Raw genomic sequence first — 26,533 nt, forward strand, 5'->3', positions numbered from 1 at the left:
TACATTTGTCCGCAATCCCTTTTTCAAAATTTCTTTCTGCCTCTCTCCTCACTGCCGTGTAGTTGTTTCTCGCATCTTTGTATCGCTGGTATGTTTGGGGGTTCGGCCTCTTCCTGTATTGATTCCATTTTTGTGTCTTTCGGTCTCTAGCCCTCTCGCAATTTCTATTGAACCAATCCTGTTTCCTAGTTCTGCATCTCTGTTTTGGTATAAATTTTTTTGTGCCTTTATCATATATTTCACAAAACTTGCCATACATCTCATTCACTTCCTTGCCTAGCATCAAGTCTGTCCAATTATACTCACTAAAAAAATTTCTAAGGTCACCATAATGTCCTCTCCTGAAGTCTGGTTTTTCAACTGCTTCAACCTCCTTATTTTCTTCCAGCTTATAACGCATTGCATACTTTATTCCCAAAAAGACATGGTCGCTTTTACCCAAGGGAGGAAGGTACTGAATGTCAAATATCTCTTCCTCCTTCCTGGTAAATATCAAATCTAGCATGGAGGGAACGTCCCCTTCCCTCATCCTCGTAGCTTGTTTAACATGTTGATACAAGAATGTTTCCAGGATGAGGTCTACAAATTTACAGGTCCAAAAATCTTCTGTTTTAGCTTCATATGCTTCCCAGTCTATGGATTTCAAGTTGAAGTCACCGACTATCAACAGTCGTGATCTATCGTTATCCGCTCTCGCTATAATCTCTCTCATTATTGTTATAAGACCTTCACGTTTACTATCTAGCTCCTCCTTTGACCATGTGCTGCTTGGCGGTGGACTATATGCATTTATCATCATTAGTTTATCATCCTCATAGCAGATCTCTAGTGCTATTATGTCAACTTCTTGTGGATTGGCAGTCATTATTTCCTTCACCTTTAGGTGTTCTTTTACCAGCACAGCAACGCCACCGCCTTTCCTAATTTTTCTGTCCCGTCTCCAAATTGAGTAGCCCCTTGGGAATATGACCTCATTTAAAATTACATCTTCAAGTTTTGTCTCCGTGAGTGCAACAATGTCTGGTGTCTGCAGCTGTATTACATCACTTAACTCCAGTATCTTCGATCTCACTCCATCTATGTTGGTGTATGCAATCTTCAGGAACTTGTTCCCCCTCTCCTTATTCTTCACTCCCCCTCTCTCTATTGATTTTGTTGGTTTGCCTTTATGTACCACTTTACTGGTTTGCCTACCCCTATCACTTTGTAGAAAAAAAGAATTTATTTCTTCTTCATTCCTGCTCTCATTTAAATGTTTTGCCTCGGCGAGGTTCAGTTTCAGCTTCTCTCTATCTTCTTTTGAAAGATCTCGTCTTAATGACCTTAATGAGGTGTGTGGGGAATGGTGTGAGTGGTGTGGGGGGATGGTGATTCTCGCATCTCAGATTATTATTGACACCAAAACAGCATGAAAGATATTATAATGAAGCACCGCACAACGAAGAAACAAACTAAAATTCAAAAGTTTTTGGTACAGTTTCACAGTAGGCCTACAGGGCCAGCACTAGCAAGGACGCTAATGTGATCTTGGCATATGTAAAAAAAAAAAAATAAGAAGGTTGTTGGGGCCGGACGGATGGAACAAATTCCGCACTGGAACGAATCGGCTTCGCCCCATATAGTTCGTTCTAGTGAGGACACACTGTACCCTTGCATGTTCAGGGTTATCTTCCCTGGGACGTTCGGGACTCATTCCTATCGAGGTCTCCGTTGCTTGGCATTGGGCCTCGCCCTTGGGACAAGGCGGGGCCTTCGGTTTCCATCCTGCCCAGGGTAGAACGGGTTTGTTGCTGGGTGGGGCGCGAAGCAGTGGCCATAGTCTCTAGGCCATTATAGGCCATGTCACGAATCTTACTAAGATTCTGCCATGACTCTCGATATTACATATTACTTATTGTCGTGTTCTCAAATTAATATTGCGTCCAGTTGTATGATTCAAGAATTTGTATATATATATATATAGATAACATAGCGTGCTGTGTGGACTGTGTAGTGTGTAATTACCTAAGTGTAATTACCTAAGTGTAGTTACAGGATGAGAGCTACGCTCGTGGTGTCCCGTCTTCCCAGCACTCTTTGTCATATAACGCTTTGAAACTACTGACGGTCTTGGCCTCCACCACCTTCTCACTTAACTTGTTCCAACCATCTACCACTCTATTTGCGAAGGTGAATTTTCTTATATTTCTTCGGCGTCTGTGTTTAGCTAGTTTAAATCTATGTCCTCTTGTTCTTGAAGTGCCAGGTCTCAGGAAATCTTCCCTGTCGATTTTATCAATTCCTGTTACTATTTTGTATGTAGTGATCATATCACCTCTTTTTCTTCTGTCTTCTAGTTTTGGCATGTTTAATGCTTCCAACCTCTCCTCGTAGCTCTTGCCCTTCAGTTCTGGGAGCCACTTCGTAGCATGTCTTTGCACCTTTTCCAGTTTGTTGATGTGCTTCTTAAGATATGGGCACCACACAACAACTGCATATTCTAGCTTTGGCCTAACAAAAGTCATGAACAATTTCTTTAGTATATCGCCATCCATGTATGTAAATGCAATTCTGAAGTTAGAAAGCATCGCATAGGCTCCTTGCACAATATTCTTTATGTGGTCCTCAGGTGATAGTTTTCTATCTAGAACCACCCCTAGATCTCTTTCTTTATCAGAATTCTTTAAAGATTTCTCATATAATATATAGGTTGTATGGGGTCTATGTTCTCCTATTCCACATTCCATAACATGACATTTATTAACATTAAATTCCATTTGCCAGGTGGTGCTCCATATACTTATTTTGTCCAGGTCTTCTTGAAGGGCATGACAATCATCTAAATTTCTTATCCTTCCTATTATCTTAGCATCATCAGCAAACATGTTCATATAATTCTGTATACCAACTGGTAGATCATTTATGTACACAATAAACATCACTGGTGCAAGAACTGAACCCTGTGGTACTCCACTTGTTACATTTCTCCATTCCGATACATTGCCTCTGATTACTGCCCTCATTTTTCTATCAGTCAGAAAAATTTTCATCCATGATAGAAGCTTACCTGTCACCCCTCCAATATTTTCCAGTTTCCAGAACAACCTCTTATGTGGAACTCTGTCGAAAGCCTTTTTTAGGTCTAGATAGATGCAGTCAGCCCAACCATCTCTTTCCTGTAATATCTCTGTGGCTCGATCATAGAAACTGAGTAAATTCGATACACAGGATCTTCCAGATCGAAAACCATACTGTCTGTCTGATATTATATCATTTCTCTCCAGGTGTTCTACCCATTTAGTTTTGATTAGCTTTTCCAATACTTTCACTATTACACTTGTCAATGATACAGGTCTATAATTGAGGGGGTCTTCCCTGCTGCCACTTTTGTAGATTGGAACTATGTTAGCCTGTTTCCACACGTCTGCTACGACTCCTGTACACAGGGATGCCTGAAAGATCAGGTGAAGTGGAATGCCGAGCTCAGATGCACATTCTCTCAGAACCCATGGTGAAACTCCATCTGGGCCAGCTGCTTTGTTCTTCCCGAGCTCCTTTAGCATATTTTCCACTTCATCTCTAGACACCTCTATCCGCTCTATGTTGTTCTCTGGAATTCTTATTGTGTCTGGTTCTCTGAAGATTTCATTTTGTACAAATACACTTTGGAACTTTTCATTTAATGTTTCACACATTTCCTTTTCATTTTCCGTGAATCTGTTTCCCATTTTCAACCTCTGGATATTATCCTTTACCTGCAATTTGTTGTTTATGAATTTGAAGAATAGGCCCAGTTCTGTTTTACATTTATCTGCTATCCATTTTACAAAATTTCTTTCTGCCTCTCTCCTTACTGCTGTATAGTTGTTTCTCGCATCTTTGTATCGCTGGTATGTTTGGGGGTTTGGCCTCTTCCTATACTGATTCCATTTTTGTGCCTTTTGGTCTCTTGCCCTCTCACAATTTCTGTCGAACCAATCCTGTTTTCTGGCCCTGCATCTCTGTTTTGGTATGAATGTTTGTGTGCCTTCCTCGTATAGTTTTAAAAATTTGGCATACATTTCATTTACTTCCCTACCTAGCAACAATTCTGTCCAATTACACTCATTAAAATAATTTCGAAGTTCCCCATAGTTGCCTCTCCTTAAATCGAGTTTATCAACTGTTTCAATGTCCCCATTTTCTTCTAGATGATATCTTAAAGCATATTTAATGTCTAACAGGACGTGATCACTCTTTCCCAAGGGAGGAAGGTACTGGATGTCAAAAATCTCTTCTTTCCTGGTGAATACTAGATCCAGTACTGACGGTACATCTCCTTCCCTCATTCTTGTGGCTTGCTTTATGTGTTGATACAAGAATGTCTCCAGAATGAGGTTCACAAATCTGCATGTCCAAAAGTCCTCCGTTCTTGCTTCATAGGCCTCCCAGTCTATTGCTCTAAAGTTGAAGTCCCCCAGTATCAACAGTCGTGATTTATCTTTATCTGCTTGTACAATAATATCTCTCATGACCATTATGAGGCCCTCTCGTTTGTCATCCAGTTCTTCCTTTGTCCAAGTGTTGCTTGCTGGTGGGCTGTAGGTATTTACAATTATCAGCTTATCATCCTGATTCCAGACCTGCAATGCCATTATGTCAATATCTCGAGGGTTTTCAAATATTAACTCTTTTTACCTTCAGGTGTTTTTTCACCAGTACAGCCACTCCTCCTCCCTTCCTAGTTTTCCTGTCACGTCTCCAAACTGAGTAGCCTCTTGGGAATATGACTTCATTTATTATATTTCCTTCAAGTTTCGTCTCTGATAATGCAACAATATCTGGGACCCTAAGCTGGATTATATCTTGCAACTCCAAAGTTTTTGACCTCACTCCATCTATGTTGGTACAGTATATACAATTTTCAGGAACATGTTCCCTTTTCCTTTGCTCTTTACTCCCCCTTCCACTACTGATCTTGTTGCTTTGTTTTTATGTACCATTTCACAAGCTTTCCAGTCCCTGTCACTTTGTAAAAAAAAGAATTTCTGTCTTCTTCATTTCTATCCCCATTTAGACGTTTTGCCTCAAATAGGTTCATTTTCAGCTTTTCTCTGTCTTCCTTGGAGAGGTCTTGTCTTATTGACCAAAATTTGCCAACCTCATCACTCTGCAGTTTCCTGGCATTTCTTAGCACTTCCATCATGTTTTTCACTCCATTAAACGTCACCCTCAAGGGGCGGTTCTTTTCTTTCTCATATTTTCCTATTCTTCTAAAATCACTGACATTTTCCTTTGAGCCTTCTCCTAAACCTACTATTTTCTCTATGATTTTCATCTCTTGTAGATGTAGATTGTGTAGTGTGTGTGAAGTATTTTGGTGTTAGATTTCGCTGTAGTTACTCCGTGTGGGCGGGTGACCATATTTGGATATGGCCGGTGTGATTGTTGTCAATCGAGTGTCTATAGTTTTATCTTTATTTATTCTCATGTTTGGTGGCCATATATTTGTATGGAATGTTATACCAGTAATTACTACTATTTAGTTTACAATGTTTTAATTATTAGTGCTGCATTTTTGGTATTAGAACGTCCACAATGTTTATGTGGACTGTTAGGCGATTTCTTGGTAGACGTTTAGTCGACGTTTGGCCTGTTTGGCCTGCGGACCAAAGCCTGGGCAGTAGCGTGGTGGCTGCGGTCGAGAGCAGTTGTGTTTTAAGCTAAGTCATTGGTCACTGTTATTTTAGCCCATATAAATGTTAATTATCTGGTTAGATGATTTGAGAATTACTATTGATTACTCCATGTTCTGGTGATATTGCTCATGTCTCAGTACTTAATTTCATTTTATGATATTGCATGCTGATAAATATTTCTGGCTACCATTTATACACTTAATTGTTGTTATGTTGTTCCCCTTAGCAAAATATATTGTTCTCCTTTTTATACAGTGATGTAATTATACCCCTAGACATCTATTGGCAAGGCCAATTTCTTACCCTTTCTTTACACTGTGGGGAGAAGAACCTTATTTAGTCTCAAGGGTCACGACCTTTGATAGTCTCTAGGCAATCATCGTCGCAATTGATAGTCTCTAGGCAATCATAGGCCACAGTCACAGTTTCTTTGTGAGATTTCTGGGGTTTTTGCTTTAATTTCTAACCATTTTGTCTGGAGGTCTGTCTAGCTTCCCATTAAGTCCACCTAAATTGTGTTTGGTAGTCTTCCTTTGCTGCCCTCGTGGTTCCAGGACTACTGCTTGTAGTCAGTTTGCCTGATATTAGACAGGCTTCAACCAGCTTCGCTAAAACCCAGCGCCAGTCCCAGTACCCACCCTGTGGGCCCTGGAAAATCCCTGAGGGCTTGGGGTGACAGGGACGTGCCTTCCGAGTCCCTCGTGCGATGTTGAAGCTTGTTTGTTGTCCCCTGTCTTAGGGTGACTATCATTCGTGCTGCTTCCATCATGCTGCCTGTTGGGTCGGTGACACCTTCGACCCGGAGTCATGCGGGACTGCTTCTTCGCTCGTGCTCCAGTTTACCCATTCATTGTCCGAAGATCTTGGGGATCAGGTGGTGGCTGCATTGTATGCTAGGTATTCTTTGTTGCAATGAGCCAGGTTAGTTGTCAGGTTGGAAGCCCCTGGAGCTGCCCCGCCTGGGTTTTAGGGTCCAGGATTTGGCGGCATTATTCATGTCGACTTTGGTATTGTCAGCGCCTTTGCTTCCTTATCTGGTGGGCATGGTTTTCCCTGCTCCTCCTCCCGGCTGCTGGCTCCCAAACATCTGAGGGTTTCGGAGTCACAGCAGGGTTTAGCTCGGGTTGAGACTCGGGTGGCTTCAGGGAATGCCCTTTCCAATTCGGGTACTGAGATGGTTGAGCCAAAATTATCTTGCCAAGGCTTCTGGGTCAACCCGGCACACTCTTCTTTGAAGCCTTTCCCTTGGACTCTTTAATTCACTCCCTTCTGCTTTGGTTTTACCACATTTGCTAGTGTGATTTAAGCACCCTTGGCTTGAGCACATCCATTTTTGGCTTGGATGTTTTGCAGCGATTTCGTCGTTTGCTTTGGAGGCCATGTTGCTTTACCAGTAGCGCTTCCATGCCCAGCCACTAGAGTGGATCTGTGCGTCTTGTTTACGTGGGCAATTAGGCATTTGCGCTTGCTTTTTGGGGGCATTTTTTGCCTCATTTTCTGGGGTGAGCCCCATCAGCTTCCCTGTGCTTTCCAGGGTGATATGCTAATGTCAGACTTTAGCATCAGTCATGTGTATTGAGTTCTGTGGGCCTCCTGGGGACCACAAGCCAGAACCTGGCCCCCTCAGAGTGTGGCAACACACTGAGGGGGCCAGGACCAGAGACACCAGTGTGTCTCTGGTCCTCCGTGACACGCCTTCCCAGGCCTTATCAATCAAACGCAAGGCCCCCATGATATTGAAGTGGTCCTTCTAGAATTGTTTGAGGGTCAGCTCTGTGGTGTCTATCACATGAACACACCTCTCTAACAAAGCCTTCATGTACAGCTTTTTAAAGTTAGCAATGACATGCTGGTCCATGGGATGGAGGAGTGGAGTGGTGTTTGGAGGAAGAAACTTGGTGATGAACTGATTCTCCGGGAACAGATCATCTTGCATTTGTGGAGGATGCGCAGGTGCATTATTGAGCACAAGCAAGGCCTTGAGTGATAAATGCTTCTCGACGAGATAATTCCTCACTGTTGGGCCGAAAACGTCATTTACCCATTCACCAAAGAAGATCCGCGTGACCCAGGACTTCTTGTTGAACCTCCACATTACATTCAGCTGTGTCTTGTGCACCTTACAGGCCTTGAACACTCGTGGATTTTCAGAGTGGTAGACGAGCAGCGGCTTTACCTTGCAATCGCCACTTGCATTGGCGCAGAGCACGAGGGTGAGCCGATCCTTCATCGGTTTGTGGCCAAGCAACGATTGTTCCTCGTGTGATGTAGGTCCTCTTCGTCAATTTTTTCAAAAACAGTCCAGTCTCGTCGCAATTGAAAACTTGTTGGGGTAGGAACTGCTCCCGATCAACAAATTCCTGGAACTGTGGCACAAAAGTCTCGGTAGCAGCTTTATCAGAGCTGGCAGCCTCCCCATGTCGCACAACGTTGTGTATACCGCTCCTCTTTCTAAAGTTCTCGAACCATCCATGGCTTCCCTTAAATAACTCCTCATCTTCCGACAACACACCTGGTATCTTTCTGATAAGGTCCACATACAGCACCCTTGCCTTAGCACAAATGATTGCTTCAGAGACACTATCTCCAAGTAATTGATGTTCATTCAACCACACCAGCAGCAGCCTTTCAACATCTAGGAGTTTTGGACGTTTCTTGGTAACCTTGGTAACTCCTTTGGCCACGTCAAGCGTCTTAAATTGTTCCTTCCTCTTCAAAATCGTGCTAATTTTTGAGGAAGACCTGCCATACTCCCTGGCGAGATCAGACACACGATCTCCTTCTTCACGTCCACAGTGAGCGGCTCTTTCTTCCCCTTGCCAACACTTTTTTTACCAAGCTGCTTCTTTGCCGACATCGTGCATTTAAAACGTGTAGTCAAACCCACACAAAACCCACGATTATCACAAGTATATGCGGAATGATGTAGAGGGATATTGGTCATGCGCGACACCACAAAAACACTGTTGTCGAAGGTGACAATCGGGAATGTGCTGGAAAGCGGCGCGACCCCACCATCTGGTGTTGATGTTATTCAAACGAGCGGTCGCGTAACGAGACGAATTGCCGGCAATCGGGGTGCTCATTACCCAAAATGCTCGCCATTTGAGGCGGTCATCACTCGAGGTTCTACTGTATTTGTCCTTGGGGTTCTACTACACAAAATCATTTATGTCCTCTAATTACTCAACACAAAGCTACTATTAGAACAATATATAACTCTGGCCCCAGACAGCACTCGGTACCCTTACTCAAATCTTTGAATATGTTAGATATTAAGTCACTGCACATCCTCTCATGTGTACTCTATATATTTAAAACTCTGAACTGCAATGTCAATCCTGACCTTAAAAGTTTCCGAGAAGGTTGTGACAGAACTCACAGGCATCACACCAGAAACAAATACCTATTTAATATTCCAAGAGTGCGACTTAAGCAAACTAGAAATGCTCTACAAATGAAGGGAGCCAGAATGTGGAATGACCTTCCCAAATCATGTCAAAGGCTGTACCTCTCAACCAGTTTAAGAGTAAAACCAAGCATACCTAATTAACTCCATGTAACCTACCTTACCCTCTAAATGTCAACCCATGTCTTGCTTTTTTAAACAATGCTGTTTGTTCTCCAACTTGTACAATTGATGATTTCTGCCATGTGCCCCTCCCACTTTTTTTTTATTCCTTTTTTCAGCACAATTTATACCTAATCCCAATTACTATTAAGTTTTTGTCTAAGGTTTTTCCCTCCACACCTTGCCCAAAACGCTATGCGTATTAGTGGCTTTAGGTATTGTATGTACTGGCTCTATGTATAAATCCAACTTTATGTTTGCAAATCATCTATGCATGTACTTTCCTGAATAAAAAATTTGTATTTGAATTTGAAATCTCCGTGTGGTTGGAAGCATTCTATGTCTGCCATCGACCAGGTCAGGCAGCCAGAAAGGTAAGCATCCCAAAACAAACCCCTATTCTGGTGAAAATTGCTACAAAAAGCCGAAAAAGTGGACAGAACTCCTCAAAAAGAAATGAGCAAATGAGCATGACATCACACGTCGCCGGGCCGCTGTCTACGCAGCTCCTCCCCTCCTCACCGAGAGGAGGAAGGGGGAGCCCCAGACCCCCTGCCAGCCATCCACCCGTCAGTTCTGAGGCTGGACATCAAAACACATGAAAAACCGCCGACCAGGGGCAGGGAGGGATGCCAGGGAGCCTCCGGGTCTCACCCAGAAAATGGTGTTTCATTACCTTCAATGCTGGTTTTTTGTCTTGGCACTAATTGATCAAAGTTACTATGAAAACAAAAAAGTTATTTAAGAAAATATTTCACAAATGGTACGACACTGTGGTATAATATAATGGTGCGACTCTGTCAGGAACACATGGCCTGTTTAGCTTGACCAGGCCTCGACGGGTCTACTTTGGGCAGGAAGGCACATTACATAGGCAGCCAGGCAGAAAAAAAAACAGCGTTGAATGTAATGAAATGCCATTTTCTGGGTGAGACCCGGAGGCTCCCCAGAGCTTATCCAGGCTGATATGAAACTATTAACCACCATGCTGCGCCGAGTTTATTGTGAAATTCCCCCGGTGCGCATGAAATAAAGTAGTGTTCCCAAAAAATTCTTTTTTCTTCGTAAAATGATAAATTTCCTTCCCTGAACACGTCTGCGTAAAAATAAATACCAAATTCCACTTACTTTGGCTGTGGGGACGTGGACAAGGTGTGCTGTGACATCATCAGGGCCTGGTCGCCCGAGGGTGAATCGCCCAGACACGGTCGCGCGGGCCATTCAAGCACCGGGTGTTGCCACAAATATATTTTCAATTATTTGTTTTATGTATTTCCAATGCGGATTTGTTTGTTTGTTTTTTTATCGTATATGATGCATATTTGTGTTCTTTACAATATGTATACAGTAGAACATTCATAATGTTCCATGGAACTGTGATACATGTCTCAGTAATGTGTCCACAATAAATGTTTATTGTCGCAATATTACTTGTTGAAAATTCACTAAAATTACAATATGTACAGTTTCACACACTATTTACACAGTAACACTGTATTACACACTCAGTCTTTCGGAAGTGAATAATAATCAATGAAGTAGTCCATGGTACACAGCGCGACTTCGCTCTCAGTGCACTAGGTACAGATAAATTTTTGCTTCCTGTTTCTTCATTCTGTGCGCTTGCAAATAACACACTCACATACACCCTTGCCTTTAGTACTTGTAGGTTGTATATAGCCAAGCTTGTAAAGCATAAGGTAGTATTGAAAAGATTATAGGAAAAGATCAATTTGTAAGGTAGTCTTGAAAAGATCGCTTTGTTTGGTCCCACACAGGAAGAGATTCAGCTTACCTCAAGAGTGTCCGTCAGTCAGAAAGAGATTCAGCTAGCCTCAAAGAGTGTCCATCAGTTAGGAAGAGATTCAGGTATTCTTGAAAATATCTATGGAAAACACCACCATGGAAGCCGCTAACACTGTTCATCTATGCTACTTGTATCAGATGCATCATCACTGAATGCAGAAAATGATTCATCAATGTATCATATAAATAAATTGGACATAGCATAGGATTGCAAGGGTAACGCTCAGAGCTACAACTGGATACGCTCGCTGTATCATCCTCATAGGTGCTGTATCACTTGCATCCGACCTTTGTGTTAGGTCCTTATTGCGCCTAGCTTCATCAATATTATGACCCTCATGTTCTTATTTATTTAATTTATTTATTTATTTATTTATATATATATATACAAGAAGGTACATTGGGTTTGTGAGAATACATTGGATAGTACAGTATTTACATTCTTGTAAAGCCACTAGTACGCGCGCGTTTCGGGCAGGTCCTTAATCTAGCAGATGATTTTAAGTAGGTAATTTCTATCAGAATTGATAAATGATAAAGATACATTGCAAGAGAAAAATGAGATGAGAGAGCTTAGTACTTAGTCTTCAAACAATAAGGTTTGAATTTCACCGACAGAGCGTTATCTTTCAACACTGCGTCGGACAGGTGTTTGGGAGCCAGAGGCGCGTGCGCCACCCATGGTTGCTCATTCAGTACTAACTCAGCCAGCAGCCCTAGGGCATTCTGGGAATTTTTTCCAAGATGGCTGCCTCTCACTGGAGGTCCTAAGAGTCCATTTCGTACACAACCAACCTCGTACACATTTAGAATTGGTACCGAAAAATCAAAGAGAGTTTTTTCGGTTGGCGCAGTTTCCCGCCGACCAAAAATACTCGGTTGGTGCAGTTAAGTGGTTAAACTTTGGCATCAGTCAGTGTGAATAGAGTTCTTAGGCCTACCACAAACCATGAGCCAGAACCTGGCCCCCACAGAGAGGCACGAGGAACAGTGGTCTATAGAAATACACTGTGATTTGGAGCATTCTATGTCTGCCATTGACCGGGCCAGGCACCAAGAAAGACAAGCATCCTAAAACAAAACCCTATTCTGGTTGAAACTACTTCTGAAAGTCAAACGAGTGGACTGAACTCCCTAAAGAAAAACAAGCAAACAGCATGACATCACGACGTTGCCGCACTGCCGTCTGCACAGTCCCCCCTCCCTGGGAGGGTGGGAAGGGGAAGCCCCAGACTTCTCGCGCAGGAGACCCACACCTCCAGTTCGAAGGCTGGATGTCAAAACACACAAAAAAACAAAAAAAACACCGACCAGAGGGAGGAAGGAAGGGATGCTGTGTGCTGGGAAGCCTCCGGGTCTCATCCAGAAAATAGTGTTTTATTACATTCAATGCTGGTTTTCTGGGGGGAGCTCCTTCGGCTCCTGGAGCTACTTACCAAAAGACGAAAACAAGAGGGACTTACCGACGAGGTGGCCGGCACCCGTCCCTCAATGCGAAGTCAAGATAAATGGCTGCAACTGCCGACCCAAAGCGACACAGGCCCAACTAGGCCCCAGAACATTGACCAGGTAGTGCACAGCCAAGACCCTATTCGACCGCCAAAAACCTCGCGCCCGAATGTCAGCTCAAGACATGTTACCGAAGACGGCAGCAAGAGCAGCAAACTCACGAACGTTGTGGGCACGGGAATAGACCGCAGGCTGGCTAGACCGAATAACCCTGCAGACGACCTGGGAGACCCGAATCCTGGAACAGGGAAGAAGGGAAACCGGATCAAACTCGGACACAGAAGCTGTGGAGCGCAAATAACGGCAGAGAGCTGCAACCAGACAACACATAATGCACCCCTGGTCTGACCAACCATGCATCAACAATGTGAGGGAATGAAGATTCCCTCAGCTAGTTTTTCTAGTTTCTAGATTAGGCTAGAGTTGTTCTAGGGACCCTAGACAAGAAGTTTTCAAACTACATGCACTTGTGTGGTGTTGGGTGAAAGCTTATGTTAAGGACTGTCATTTAAGACTGGCTAGAGGTCTGTGATTGCTCTGTAGAGAGAGTTACAGAATTTTTCCTGTTTCTGTGAAATGGGATGAGATTTGAGAGTGAAGTGGTATGAGAGGGTATTTGACTCAATAGTTTTAGAGGTGGGGGGACAGTGGGGTGAACGTCGCTTCCCCACCCCCCCATGTGAGACATCGTGCCAGTCCTAGGCCTCCCCCTCCTTGTGACGTCACGGGACGCCTCAGGGTGAGGGCGCCTGTGATTGGTGGCGGTACCTCCGCCTCTAGGTGAGTTTTGGCGTGAACAGGACAAGGTAGGGGGGAGATATGGGCATTTGAGTTCCCTAGCCCGCCAAAATCGTCAGTCTGAGCTGGATGGCAAGCTGAGGAGCAGGTGGCTGGGTGGAGGTGGCAGCTGCCACCCCCCCCCCCCCGTTAATCGCTGTGTCATCCTTATTACACTTTGTGCAGGGCATTCCTGCCATCATGGGTTGTGTCGAGGCTCAATTTGTGTGTAATGGGGCCAAGGAACACGGCAGGAACAAATGAAATCTAAGAGATAGTGTTCATCACCCATGAGGCAGCTGGCACGCCTCATGGTGTTCAGATGGTTCGAGTATCCTGTTTATGTTATGTACTATTGGTGGAATAAGGGCAGGGCCTCCTAGTGTAATTGTGGTGATATTACAGGCCCCTGTTGAACTTTGAATTCCACCTGGCTGTGAACATGTGGTGACGCCGGCATTATCACACCCGGTGTACGAGCGAGGCAGTAGGTGATCTCCCATCCACGTGTGTATGCCTGTGGGCGCCGCCCTGGCCGCCCCCCCCCACCCCCCGCCACCCCAGCCCGGGTGGGGCGCTGTGACGCCCCACACTACTCGTGGCCACCCACTTAGGGCCACGCGGTGGCCACATGCCTTGGCCACCCCCTTCGGCCACGCTTGGCCACATTCCCTGGACACCCTAGGGCCACACCTAGTCGATGCACGTGGAGCGAGCTAGGTGTTCTGCAGCCAGCGAGGTAGTGACTGGGGAAATGAATGTGTTGAGGATTTAAGGAGCCGTGAGTACAATAATAGTTGTTACAGTGTCTCAGCTGAGGACTGTGGGTTAATTTCGGTAACAGCTGTGTGGTCCTATAGCGCCAGGCGAGGGAAGCAGCTGAGAGACAGCTGTCTGTACTGATGCCCAGGTGACTGGTTGTAATGTACCTGGAGATGGATGTTGTACACAGTACCACATGTAGATGTATATAAGTATATGTTGTGTGTAGACTGACTCGAGTAGGTAACCGGTCAGTGTAGAGATTTACCATATAAGTGATCCAGTTCTGTCGATTCTATATAATCATTCAGTCTAGATTAATGCCATGTTGCCGCATGTTAATTATATCATTGCAGAGGTAGGCAGGCCAGTGTTGCAGGGTTGTCAGTGGATACCCTGAGGTCTGTATAAGTATGGATAATTTATCTGTGATATAATTTTCATTGATTATGTGAATGCTATTTCCATGTGTTTCATTTGCATGTATATGTATGTACTGTGTTGTGTGGCGAGTCATTAGACGAGATTGCTGACCGATTGCCTAATGATGTCATTAGTATGTGGGGTATGCTGACGGCATCATTATGTGTAGGTTTGGGCAGCGTTGTTGTTGGTATACGTATTATTACTGCCCCTAGGAGCTGTGTTGAGGATTTGAGGGGCCCCTTTGAGTTTCAGGGGAATTCACAGTACTTAATGAGTGCAAGCAATTGATTAGTTAATTGCCTAATTACGAGAATTAGTGCCAGTTGTCCGCGTAGCGACGGTATTTTATATCAACGTAAATTGTCTTGCTGAAGTAGTCGTGATTGCTCACAGTAGTCCCTTGCAACGGTTGCAAGATTAGGGGGGGGGGCAGTAATGTAGGTATACTTTTGTTGTTGCCTAACTGTGTGTCATTACTGTGTGGGTCCAGTAATTAACGTGTTGAAGCTGCAACCGTAGGTGGGCTGTGCATTTATGTTGTTACGCACGCGTTAGTGTTAGTGTTATGTTAGTGTGATGTAATGTAAGAGACTGAGTTATTGTTAACAGGATGACTTGTGTTAAGAGAGACAAGTGTTAATGATTAACGTAGTACTGTGTTGCTGACTGCTGTGATCATTCAATTAATGTAATTAATCACAATCAATTTTGTAATTGATTAAGGCAATTTCTTTTGTTTATCGTCTGGTGATGAGAGTAAAATAACTTAGGGATTACTGGAGCTGTCTCAGAATCCCACCTTGCCTGGCTTTGTTTACTGTTTACAGTGCAACTTCTTGCAGGAAGTTGGAAAGAGTGTTCACATTAGGTTGTGATGGGGGAGGTCACTGTTGGACTACCCGCCTAGTTACGTGGGTCTCTCCTGTTATGGTTGGAGGACCCGTAAGACTGTGATCATAGTATCGGTTCACCGTGAAGCTGTGACAATATTGATTGCAAGCTTGTGTCATCAGTGAGCATCCATCATTGTTCAGTTAGTTCATGTAGTCAGCCCGAAGTGTCAGCAAGATGGAGACTGCCGTCATTTCTCGAGGGGCTGTTGAATAGCTGTGTTGCAATTGCCACTGGATGGACATTAACGTAACGAATCACTCTCTGTAGTGTAACTTAGTCCGTGATATTTTTTTGATTTGCAATATTGCGTCATCAGTGGGCACACCTGTGTTCAGGTTAGTTCAGTATGCAGTCGCACAGCAAGGGTTGCTATGTAGCTGTTTGTTATAGTGCCACTGGATGGACATTAACGTAGTGTAAACTCGATAGAGTAGTAGTTTAGTCTCTTGTTATTAATAAATTGATTATTTTATAGAAAACGGTCTTTGATGTCAACCCTTCAACCATTCTTTTCCACCCATGTTCTGCTTTATACGATTGAATGTTGATGTGATCTTTTGATATGATGGCTGTTCTTGGGAATTCAAATTCAAATTCATAGCACCACATAAAATATAAATATTTGATTGTGAGAACCCGTCAGTTACCCTTTATTAGTTTAAAGTCCTGTTTAACTAGGAGGAACCAGCGGCCTATGTGGACAGGTTTTCACCCCTAGTGGTGGAAGCCTGGCGGTTTGCTCCCGCTTTCCCTTTTTCTATTGGATTCATGCTTAACTGCCGTGAGCAGCCTTTAAACTTGTAGTCCACCTCCTAAGGGAGGTAGGCGTAGAAAAAAATCTCACAAACAACCCAAGGATCCCTTTGGAAAGCAGCAGACTTATTCTTCGCCAGAAAAGAAGACTGCAAACGAACGAAACGACCACCAGGACTGAAAGTGCAGAAACCCCTGCGCCAGAGGAGAGCTTAAACCTCCCTGACCTGACCCCCAGAGGCCAATGCCAACAAGAAAAGAGCCTTAGAAAAACAGTCCTGAACTGAGGGGGGCCACCACAAACCGAGGAGAAGAGAGAAAAGAGAGCACCCAGTCCAACGACCAGGACGGCTCGGGCAGCGCATGAGCAGGCCGGAGGTGAAACAACGCCAGAGAAAGCTTGGGGAACGGAGCAGAAGTGACATCCACCCCGAATGCAAGCTGCAGTGGCTCCGCCAGTGCCGCACGATACGAGGCGACAGTAATTGAAACAACCTAATTGTACAATACTTGGCGACAGTCCTGAAACAACCAAGAGAGAAAGGACAAAACAACCCAATCAGAAATCGAAGTCAACCTATGAAGAGACAAAAATGCCAAAAGGACCACCAGGAAATTTCCTACTGCCATCTAGACGAAACTCGCAGTTGGGACACAGGTGTCCTCTCCTACCTTGAGGTTACCTTGAGGTGCTTCCGGGGCTTAGCGTCCCCGCGGCCCGGTCGTCGACCAGGCCTCCTGGTTGCTGGACTGATCAACCAGGCTGTTGGACGCGGCTGCTCGCAGCCTGACGTGCGAGTCACAGCCTGGTTGATCAGGTATCCTTTGGAGGTGCTTATCCAGTTCTCTCGAACACTGTGAGGGGATTGCCAGTTATGCCCCTTATGTGTAGCGTAAGCGAGTTGGTCTCGGGCCTCTGATGTTGATAGAGTTCTCTCTCAGAGTACCTGTTGCACCTCCGCTTTTCAACGGGGGTATTCTGCACATCCTGCCATGTCTTCTGGTCTCATTTGATGTTATTTCTGTGTGCAGGTTTGGGACCAGCCCCTCTAATATTTTCCACAGGTAAATTATTATGTATCTCTCCCGCCTGCACTCAAGGGAGTACAGATTTAGGCTCTTTAGTCGGTCCCAATAGTTTAGGTGTTTTACTGTGGATTCTAGCAGTAAAGGATCTCTGCACGCTCTCCAGGTCAGCAATTTCTCCAGCTTTGAAAGGGGCTGTCATTGTGCAGCAGTACTCCACTCTAGAGAGCACAAGCGTTTTGAAAAGTGTCATCATCGGAATAGCATCTCTAGTGTGAAAAGTTCTTGTTATCCAACCTGTCATTTTTCTTGCAGTTGTGACGGATACTTTATTGTGTTCTTTAAAGGCAAGGTCTTCCGACATGAGTACACCCAGATCCTTTATATTGCCTTTACGTTCTATGTTATGATTTGCCTGAGTTTTGTACGTGGTTTCCGTTTTTATATTTTCATTTTTTCCAGAGCGCATGAGCTGGAACTTATCTTCGTTAAACACCATATTATTTTCTGTAGCCCATAGAAAGACCCGATCTACATCTGACTGGAGGTTTGCCGTGTCCTCTATGTTGCCTACTCTCATGAAGATCCTAGTGTCATCTGCAAAGGATGATACAGTGCTATAGGTTGTGTTCTTGTCTATGTCCGATATGAGGATGAGAAAAAGTACTGGAGCAAGCACAATACCCTGGGGGACTTAGCTCTTCACGGTTGATGGGCTGGATTTTATTTTGTTGACTATTACACATTGGGTTCTGTTGGTCAGGAAATTGTAGATCCATCTGCCTATTTTTCCGGTAATTCCTTTTGAACGCATTTTATGTGCAGCAATGCCATGGTCACATTTATCAAAAGCTTTTGCGAAATCTGTGTATATTATATCAGCGTTTTGTTTGTCTTCCATAGCATCTAATGCCATATCATTGTGGTCCAGCAACTGCGACAGGCAAGAGCGCCCTGTTGTGAAACCATGTTGTCCGGGGTTATGGAGATGCTATGATTCCATGTATTTTGTGATCTTACTTCTTAGCACTCTCTCAAAATTTTTTATTATGTGCGATTTTTTTGCCTCTGCCTTATTTCCTCCTTTATGAAGTGGTGCTATCTCTGCTGTTTTTAGTATATCAGGAATAACGCCAGTATCTAGGCTTTGTCTCCACAGAATGTGGAGGGCCTGCGATAATGGTTTTTTACAGTTCTTGATGAATATGGAGTTCCAAGAATCCGGGCCTGGTGCAGAGTGCATAGGCATACTGTTTATGGCTTCTTCAAAATCCAGTGGGGATAGGGTGACGTCTGATATATGATTTGATGTTGGTATCATATCCATGAAAAATTCATTTGGGTTATCAATCTTTAGTGCGTTTAATGGCTCACTGAAAACAGAGTCGTACTGCTTCCTCAGTAGCTCTCTCATTTCTTTGTTGTCATCGGTGAAAGTTCCATCTCCCTTTCGCAGGGGCCCGATACTAGATGTGGTTTTTGATCTTGATTTTGCATAGGAGAAAAAATATTTCGGATTTCTCTCTATTTCACTGATGGCCTTTTCCTCTCTTTGCCTCTCCTGGGTTTTGTATGATTCTTGTAGCTTGCGTTCAATTGTTTCTATTTCTTTACCTAACCACCTTCGCTGTTCTTGAGAGAGGGTGCGACTCTCAAGTTGTTCCGCGATTCGTTTTCTTCGCCTATATAGGGAACGACGTTCCCCTTCCAATCTGCATCTCTTCCTCTTTTTTCTTAGGGGTATGCGGTTTGAACATATTTCTAGTGCTACTGAGCTTATTTTTTCCAGGCACTGTTTCAGGTTTGCATTTTCTAGCTGTTCTTCCCAGTTTAATTCTGTGAAGTCCTGGTTTATTTGCTCCCAGTTTATCTGTTTATTATTGAAGTTGAATTTGCTGAAATCTCCTCCACCGGGAATCTGGACTGGTTTTGAAGGTCTACTCCCCATGGTTGTCATAACTTCAATTAAGTTGTGATCTGAGTAGCAGGTATTTGTAATCATTATGTTCCTGATCAATTCATCATTATTAGTGAAAATGAGGTCCAGCGTGTTCTCCTTCCTAGTTGGTTCTACTATTTGCTGGTTTAAGGCAAACCTGTCACACAACCGTAGCAGGTCATTTGCATGTGCCTGTTCATTTAGGCTACTTCCTGGTATTCTTTCTGATATTACTGTATTAGCCAGGTGCTTCCATTTCAGGTGCCGTAGGTTGAAGTCCCCAAGCAGGATGATGTTCGGAGCTGGATTTGTGAGGTTTTCCAAGCAGTGTTCTATTTTCATTAGTTGGTCTTTAAACTGCTGAGGGTTTGCCTCCGGTGACTTATATACAAGGACAATAACTACATTTAGAATCTCTATTTTGATTATCAGCACTTCCACCATATCATTTGAGGTGTTTAGCAGCTCAGTACATATGAGTGTGTCTTTGATGTAGAGGCTGACCCCACCCTGAAGCCGGTGTTTCCTATCACATCTGAAAAGATTGTACTCTGAGATCCATATTTCACCATCATGGTAGTCCTTTGTGTGGGTTTCTGTTAGGGCTGCAAACACTGCATTTGCCTCATGAAGGAGACCATCAATAAAGTGAACTTTGTTGGATTTGCGTGTTTTTATAACCTGGATTTTGGCAAATATAAATGATGTTATCGTGTTAGTGGAAGTGCTGGATGCCTTACTTGGTGTTAATATCTGAGGCTTTGGTAAGGAGGCTACTGTGTTTGCGTCCAGGGTGTGTTGTTTTGGAAGTGATTCGTCCAGTTTTGGTAGTAGGACGGGTGTTGTGTGGTGTAGCACCTGTGTGCTTGTTGATAGTTTGTATTCCAGTCTTGTGGGTATCTCCCTTCCCCTCTGTAATCCTGTAGTGGTTCCATCTGACTGTTCCTCTCTCTTATATTTATTACTCTGTTTCTGCCTTCCTCTAAAAAATTTCCAGTAGTGTCATATTGATCTTCCCGTCTATAACGCTGTGTACCTCTCACGTGGAATTCCGGACACTGAAGATTGTAGCATTTTTTGTCCCTAATTGAAAATTGACATAATTTAGGGTGGAAGTATCAACACCCTGTTCCAAAACGGCATGTACCCCTCGCCTACATGTTCCTGCATTTTCGAGGATGCAGAAAATGGCATTTTGCTCCTAATTTTCCATATTTGCATATTCCTTTAGCATAGAATTTGCAAATGTGTTCCAGTTTTTGCATTTTTCAAGGTTTATATCAGATATTTTCATATCTGTGTCTGTCTTGTCTACCTCTTTATTGGAGCCATCTCCATCTTTTGTCCCAATTCCTTCATTTATGCACTCTGTCTCACTGTTGCTCTCATCGTTTATATTACTTGACTCTGCAATATTGCTGTTATTTTTTTATCCTAAAGTCAGGTTTTTCAATAGCATCAACCTTCATATTTTCTTCCAGATTATAACGCATTGCATACTTTATTCCCGAAAAGACATGGTCACTTTTACCCAAGGGAAGAAAGTACTGAATGTCAAATATTTCTTCCTCCTTCCTGGTAAATATCAAATCTAGCATGGAGGGAACGTCCCCTTCCCTCATCCTCGTAGCTTGTTTAACATGTTGATACAAGAATGTTTCCAGGATGAGGTCTACAAATTTACAGGTCCAAAAATCTTCTGTTTTAGCTTCATATGCTTCCCAGTCTATGGATTTCAAGTTGAAGTCGCTGACTATCAACAGTCGTGATCTATCGTTATCCGCTCTCGCTATGATCTCTCTCAGTATTGTTATAAGACTTTCTCGTTTACTATCTAGCTCCTCCCTTGACCATATGCTGTTTGGTGGTGGAGGACTATATGCATTTATGATCATTAGTTTATCATCCTCATGGCAGATCTCTAGTGCTATTATGTCAACTTCTTGTGGATTGGCAGTCATTATTTCGTTCACCTTTAGGTGTTCTTTCACCAGCACAGCAACACCACCGCCTTTCCTGATTTTTCTGTCCCGTCTCCAAATTGAGTAGCCCCTTGGGAATATGACCTCATTTAAAATAACATCTTCAAGTTTTGTCTCCGTGAGTGCAACAATGTCTGGTGCCTGCAGCTGTATTACATCACTTGATGTAATACAGTATTATATACAGTATTATTATATACAGAGCCACTGCAGTATTATATACAGTATTGTATACAGTATGTAATACAGTATTACATATTAATACATACAGTGATGTATTACATCACTTGATTACAAAATGAGGGCTGTGATCAGAGGCAATGTATCGGATTGGAGAAATGTCACAAGTGGAGTACCACAGGGTTCAGTTCTTGCACCAGTGATGTTTATTGTCTACATAAATGATCTACCAGTTGGTATACAGAATTATATGAACATGTTTGCTGATGATGCTAAGATAATAGGAAGGATAAGAAACTTAGATGATTGTCATGCCCTTCAAGAAGACCTAGACAAAATAAGTACATGGAGCGCCACTTGGCAAATGGAATTTAATGTTAATAAATGCCATGTTATGGAATGTGGAATAGGAGAACATAGACCCCCACACAACCTATATATTATGTGAGAAATCTTTAAAGAATTCTGATAAAGAAAGAGATCTAGGGGTGGTTCTAGATAGAAAACTATCACCTGACCACATAAAGAATATTGTGCGAGGAGCCTATGCCACGCTTTCTAACTTCAGAATTGCTTTTAAATACATGGATGGCGATATACTAAAGAAATTGTTCACGACTTTTGTTAGGCCAAAGCTAGAATATGCAGCTGTTGTGTGGTGCCCATATCTTAAGAAACACATCAACAAACTGGAAAAGGTGCAAAGACATGCTACTAAGTGGCTCCCAGAACTGAAGGGCAAGAGCTACGAGGAGAGGTTAGAGGCATTAAATATGCCAAAACTAGAAGACAGGAGAAAAAGAGGTGATATGATCACTACATACAAAATAGTAACAGGAATTGATAAAATCAATAAGGAAGATTTCCTGAGACCTGGAACTTTAAGAACAAGAGGTCATAGATATAAACTAGCTAAACACAGATGCCGAAGAAATATAAGAAAATTCACTTTCGCAAACAGAGTGGTAGACGGTTGGAACAAGTTAGGGGAGAAGGTGGTGGAGGCCAAGACTGTCAGTAGTTTCGAAGCGTTATATGATAAAGAGTGCTGGGAAGACGGGACACCAGCTCTCATCCTGTAACTACACTTAGGTAATTAACTCCAGTATCTTCGATCTTACTCCATCTATGTCGGTGTATGCAATCTTCAGGAACTTGTTCCCCCTCTTCTTATTTTTCACTCCCCCTTTCTCTAATGATTTTGTTGGTTTGCCTTTATGTACCACTTTACTGGTCTGCCTACCCCTATCACTTTGTAGAAAAAAGAATTGATTTCTTCTTCATTCCTGCTCTCATTTAAACGTTTTGCCTCGGCGAGGTTCAGTTTCAGCTTCTCTCTATCTTCTTTTGTAAGATCTTGTCTTAACGACCACACTTTCCCATCCTCATCACTTTGTAATTTTCTAGCATTCCTTAGTACTTCTTCCATCTGTTTGGTACCATTTAGGGTGATCTCAAAGGTCAATCTTTCCCTTTTACATATCTGCCTATTCCCCTGTAGTCGCACACATTCTCTATGGTTGTAAGACCTTCCACGAGGCCAACAATTTTATCTACTACTTTTGCTTCTTATACAGCTCTTTCTGACCTAGATGTTATCTCCTTTTCTTTGCAGCCAAAAATGATCAGGGACTTACTCTGATCAACTGTGTTTTGCACCAACTTCGGGTTAGATGCCAATTCTTTTCTCACTTCCAGCCTAATGTTTGTTTTATCTTGGTTGCTGCAGTGTTTGACTTCCTTTACTGCTTCTTCAATTTTTTCCTTCTCCTTGGCCACTTGTGCATAGGTGAGTTGCATATCTTTCTTGCACTGTTCTATTCCCTGTGTAACTTCCTCCATCTGTGCTGACAAAAGCTGTTTCTCCTGTTGAATTTCCTTACCTAACCTATTGTAGTCATTTATGTTTAAATGAAAGGTGAATTTTATGTGGAGGTTTTCTGCTCCAGATGACTGCACGAATGGTGATGATAGGAGATGTGTTATGGTGGAGCATCAATGCATATTCAAATCTATTATGACGAGATTATTTCTAGCTGGATTGAAAATAGAACATTCATCAATGAACCAAAGGAGCTGAGCACTTCAATAAAGTTCAAATATCAGAATATAATATAGTATATTGCGAGAATTGTAGCAAATATGTAAAATTTTGCATTAATTCCAAAATTAAATTTCCATATTTAGCAAATACTGTAGTTGAAAGTTCTACTAAAATTAAAATTACTATAAATTGTTGATTATGGATCGTCATCACTATAAGTACTATCTAAACAGGAGGATGGCTTGCTGGACAACACTCAAAACAGAAAAGGAAATGTTGCAATAATAAAAAATCTTACCCTTGGTAGCCACTGATAATCTTGGGTAACACTCAGAGAACAGGCCACAGGCAGAAGTACGTGATGAAAACCAGTCACCGATAGCCAAGCGTTTAACTACAGGTACAAAATGAGTTTCAAGGTCTTCCGAGTTGTGTTCCACACAAATTTTCCTCAATGAATCAACTGCTTTATCTCGCACATCTTTCTCTTCAACTGTAGCTAAACCCTCAAGAGGCGGCTGCAAGAAAAGAACCAACAAATATATGAAAATGAGGCAAAAAACCAGCGCTGAATGTAATGAAACGCCATAATTTGGGCGAGACCCGGAGGCGCTCAGGAGCTTACTAGGCTGATATGATAATGTCAGACTTTGGCATCAGTCATGTGTATGGAGCCTACCTTCTGTGGGCCTATCGGAGACCACGAGCCAGAACCTGGTTCCCCTCAGAGAGGCATGGGGAGCAATGGCCTATACAGTATCCACTCAATTTAACAGCCTATATGGGGCTGAGCCCTAGTCGTTATTTACGGAGCTCCGTTATTTCCGAAGTTAAGTCGGGTCGGGTAATTTTTCAAGTAACATTCAGGTAGGATATATTTTATACTGTATAACTAAAATTAAATAAAGTTCATTGTGTAATTGCATTCCAATTTAGTGCCACACCGACGATTAAGCCAGTTGTTGGCTGCTGCATGGATGTGTGAACACGGTCTGATCAAGCCCAGATGGGTGGGAAAAAATTGATTCATTCCTTTGTATTGCAAAATATTTCATGTATCAATCAGCAAGTTAATATTTTCTCAATAATATTTTAGAGATGTGTTTTGATTTACCCTGAACAGTGCAGGTAATGTATTTTTAATGTTACAACACAGGCTGTGGCGGCCATGCCATAACAATGGCGATCGAGCCTTGCCACTGAGAGCTAGCCAAGGCGAAATATTTTGAGCTCACCTATTCTCTGCTGACGATAGAATATACATTTGCAGAGACTAATATGTAGCTTTTGTTGAAAAAAAAAACAATTAATATCTTGTAATACTATAATAAAATTGGTAAATTGACTTACTTTTAATGAAGCTGAAGATTACGAAGCTGTGAAGATTACGTCATCCTCTGCAGCGCTTGTTTTATATTGTTTATATTGTATACAGGGTACATACTGTATGTACACTTATTTTCAGGCATATTTTAATAGAGTATCCTTCTGTTTCTTGATGTCACTTACTGTACTTTTCCCGATGTTAAACTCTGCTGCTGCTCGTGCATGAGAATATCCTTTATCAAGTTTCTTAACACTTTCGCGCTCCCTGGGAATAGGCTGACGGTAAGCCCTAAGTGGGCCGTTCGTGTCGGCCTACTGCGCGTCAGCACTAAAATGTTTATAATCTTTTCGGGGTGGGGAGCTTAATTTTGGCGGCATGTATTTAAATTTGGTATCATTGTGTTCGCGAGAGAATGCTCTAGAGGAATATATATATAAAATGTCACCAAAGACAACATGAGAACCACACCGAATAACAAACTGTGGCGGTCGTTAGCTGTGAGCGTAAAACCGGGCATCAATGTTTACGATGTTTTTATGTTTGCGAACCCCAGAATTATTATTCGTGGTTTATTTTGGTATCATTGTGACCGCAATAAAATTCCCTACACGGACATATAAATATACACAATAAATAATGGTGTCGCCCCACCCACAGGAATGTGGGAAGTTGGCTTAGGGTTACCCGCCGGAGCGCGCCCAGCTGCACATGCGCTCAACCACAACTGAAAAGTTTATACTCTCCTCATGTCTGTGACCCTCATTTTCGATGTACGTGTTTTTTTTTGGTATCACTGTGTAGCTAATGAAATGTACTATAAGAACATATGTATAACATTTCACCAAAGCTAACATTAGGCGACCAGCAACCAAAGAACTGCGTGCTTTGTTTCGCGCTCACGCTAAACTCCGCTAAACTCTCCCTATATGTTGCTACTCTGATTGTGTTTATCAAGTCAAAACTTGTTGCATATGGTTTTGTTTGGTATCACGGTGATCGCAATAAAATTGCCTTCACAGACATATGCATAAAAGTGGGTTACACGTGCGCGCCTCACCCCCAAACACCCCCAAACACGTCGATGCCTCACCCGCCCAAACACCCGTTTCCACGCCCGGTACACCCAATACACCCGACAAACAAAAATATTGTTCCAATGGAAGTTTTTGTGCTACATTGTTCATTTTGGTGTCAAAATACTCGCAAGAAGATGCACTATGTAGACATACCAATCTGAGCACTAAGAACTGGAATATATATAGAGCTACCCACAGCAAAGTATGAAGAAGTAATAACCTCAAAATGTGCATTGTTAGGAGTCGTGCAATACCCATCAAGATTGATAAAGCCAAATACCTTGCCATTTCCTTCGCAGATACCTCCTTCCACAACCTCATAGTGCGCCTGGAAGCATTCTGAATAAACTGCCTGGCATACCTGTTAGTTTCCACTGTGATGAACTCAATTAGGGCACGGGTCAGAAATAATTGAACAAATTGCAGGGGGGTAATTGGCACTGGGACAGTTATGCCTGGTGTGGCACTGAAACTGCCTACAATATGTGGTGTATTGTCAGTTGACCAGGCAGCATCGGGATTAGGCTGTTGAAGACGTCCTGCACGCCTCCTTACAGGTGCCTTGGGGCGGCCCACATCCGCTGACTCATCCTCAATCCCCTCGCTACTCTCCTCACTCGATGATGAATCAAACTCATCAGACGACGCTGTCCCCTCATTATCACTACTGAAATCACTCTGACGCTCTTCCCCTTCAGCATCTGCCTCCACATCTGACAAACGATCCAACAAATCAGGAATTTTACTAGGGGTAAGCTTCACATTGCTGAACATTTTGTACAGCTCACTCAACTTATCTCCCTT

The 26,533-nt window shown here is 42.9% G+C and overlaps 1 protein-coding gene across 1 annotated transcript in view; it reads right to left on the reverse strand.

Moving 5' to 3' along the window:
- LOC123764819 (serine/threonine-protein phosphatase 2A 65 kDa regulatory subunit A alpha isoform) overlaps positions 1–26,533 on the reverse strand; it is an 83,675-nt gene that overhangs the window by 32,518 nt on the left and 24,624 nt on the right. The window contains exon 3 of the mRNA XM_045753002.2: positions 23,625–23,844. Coding sequence (XP_045608958.2) covers positions 23,625–23,844 — 220 coding nt within the window. The remainder of the gene's footprint in view (positions 1–23,624; positions 23,845–26,533) is intronic.

Source organism: Procambarus clarkii, chromosome 48 (genome assembly GCF_040958095.1).
Source record: "Procambarus clarkii isolate CNS0578487 chromosome 48, FALCON_Pclarkii_2.0, whole genome shotgun sequence".
Lineage (NCBI taxonomy): Eukaryota > Metazoa > Arthropoda > Malacostraca > Decapoda > Cambaridae > Procambarus > Procambarus clarkii.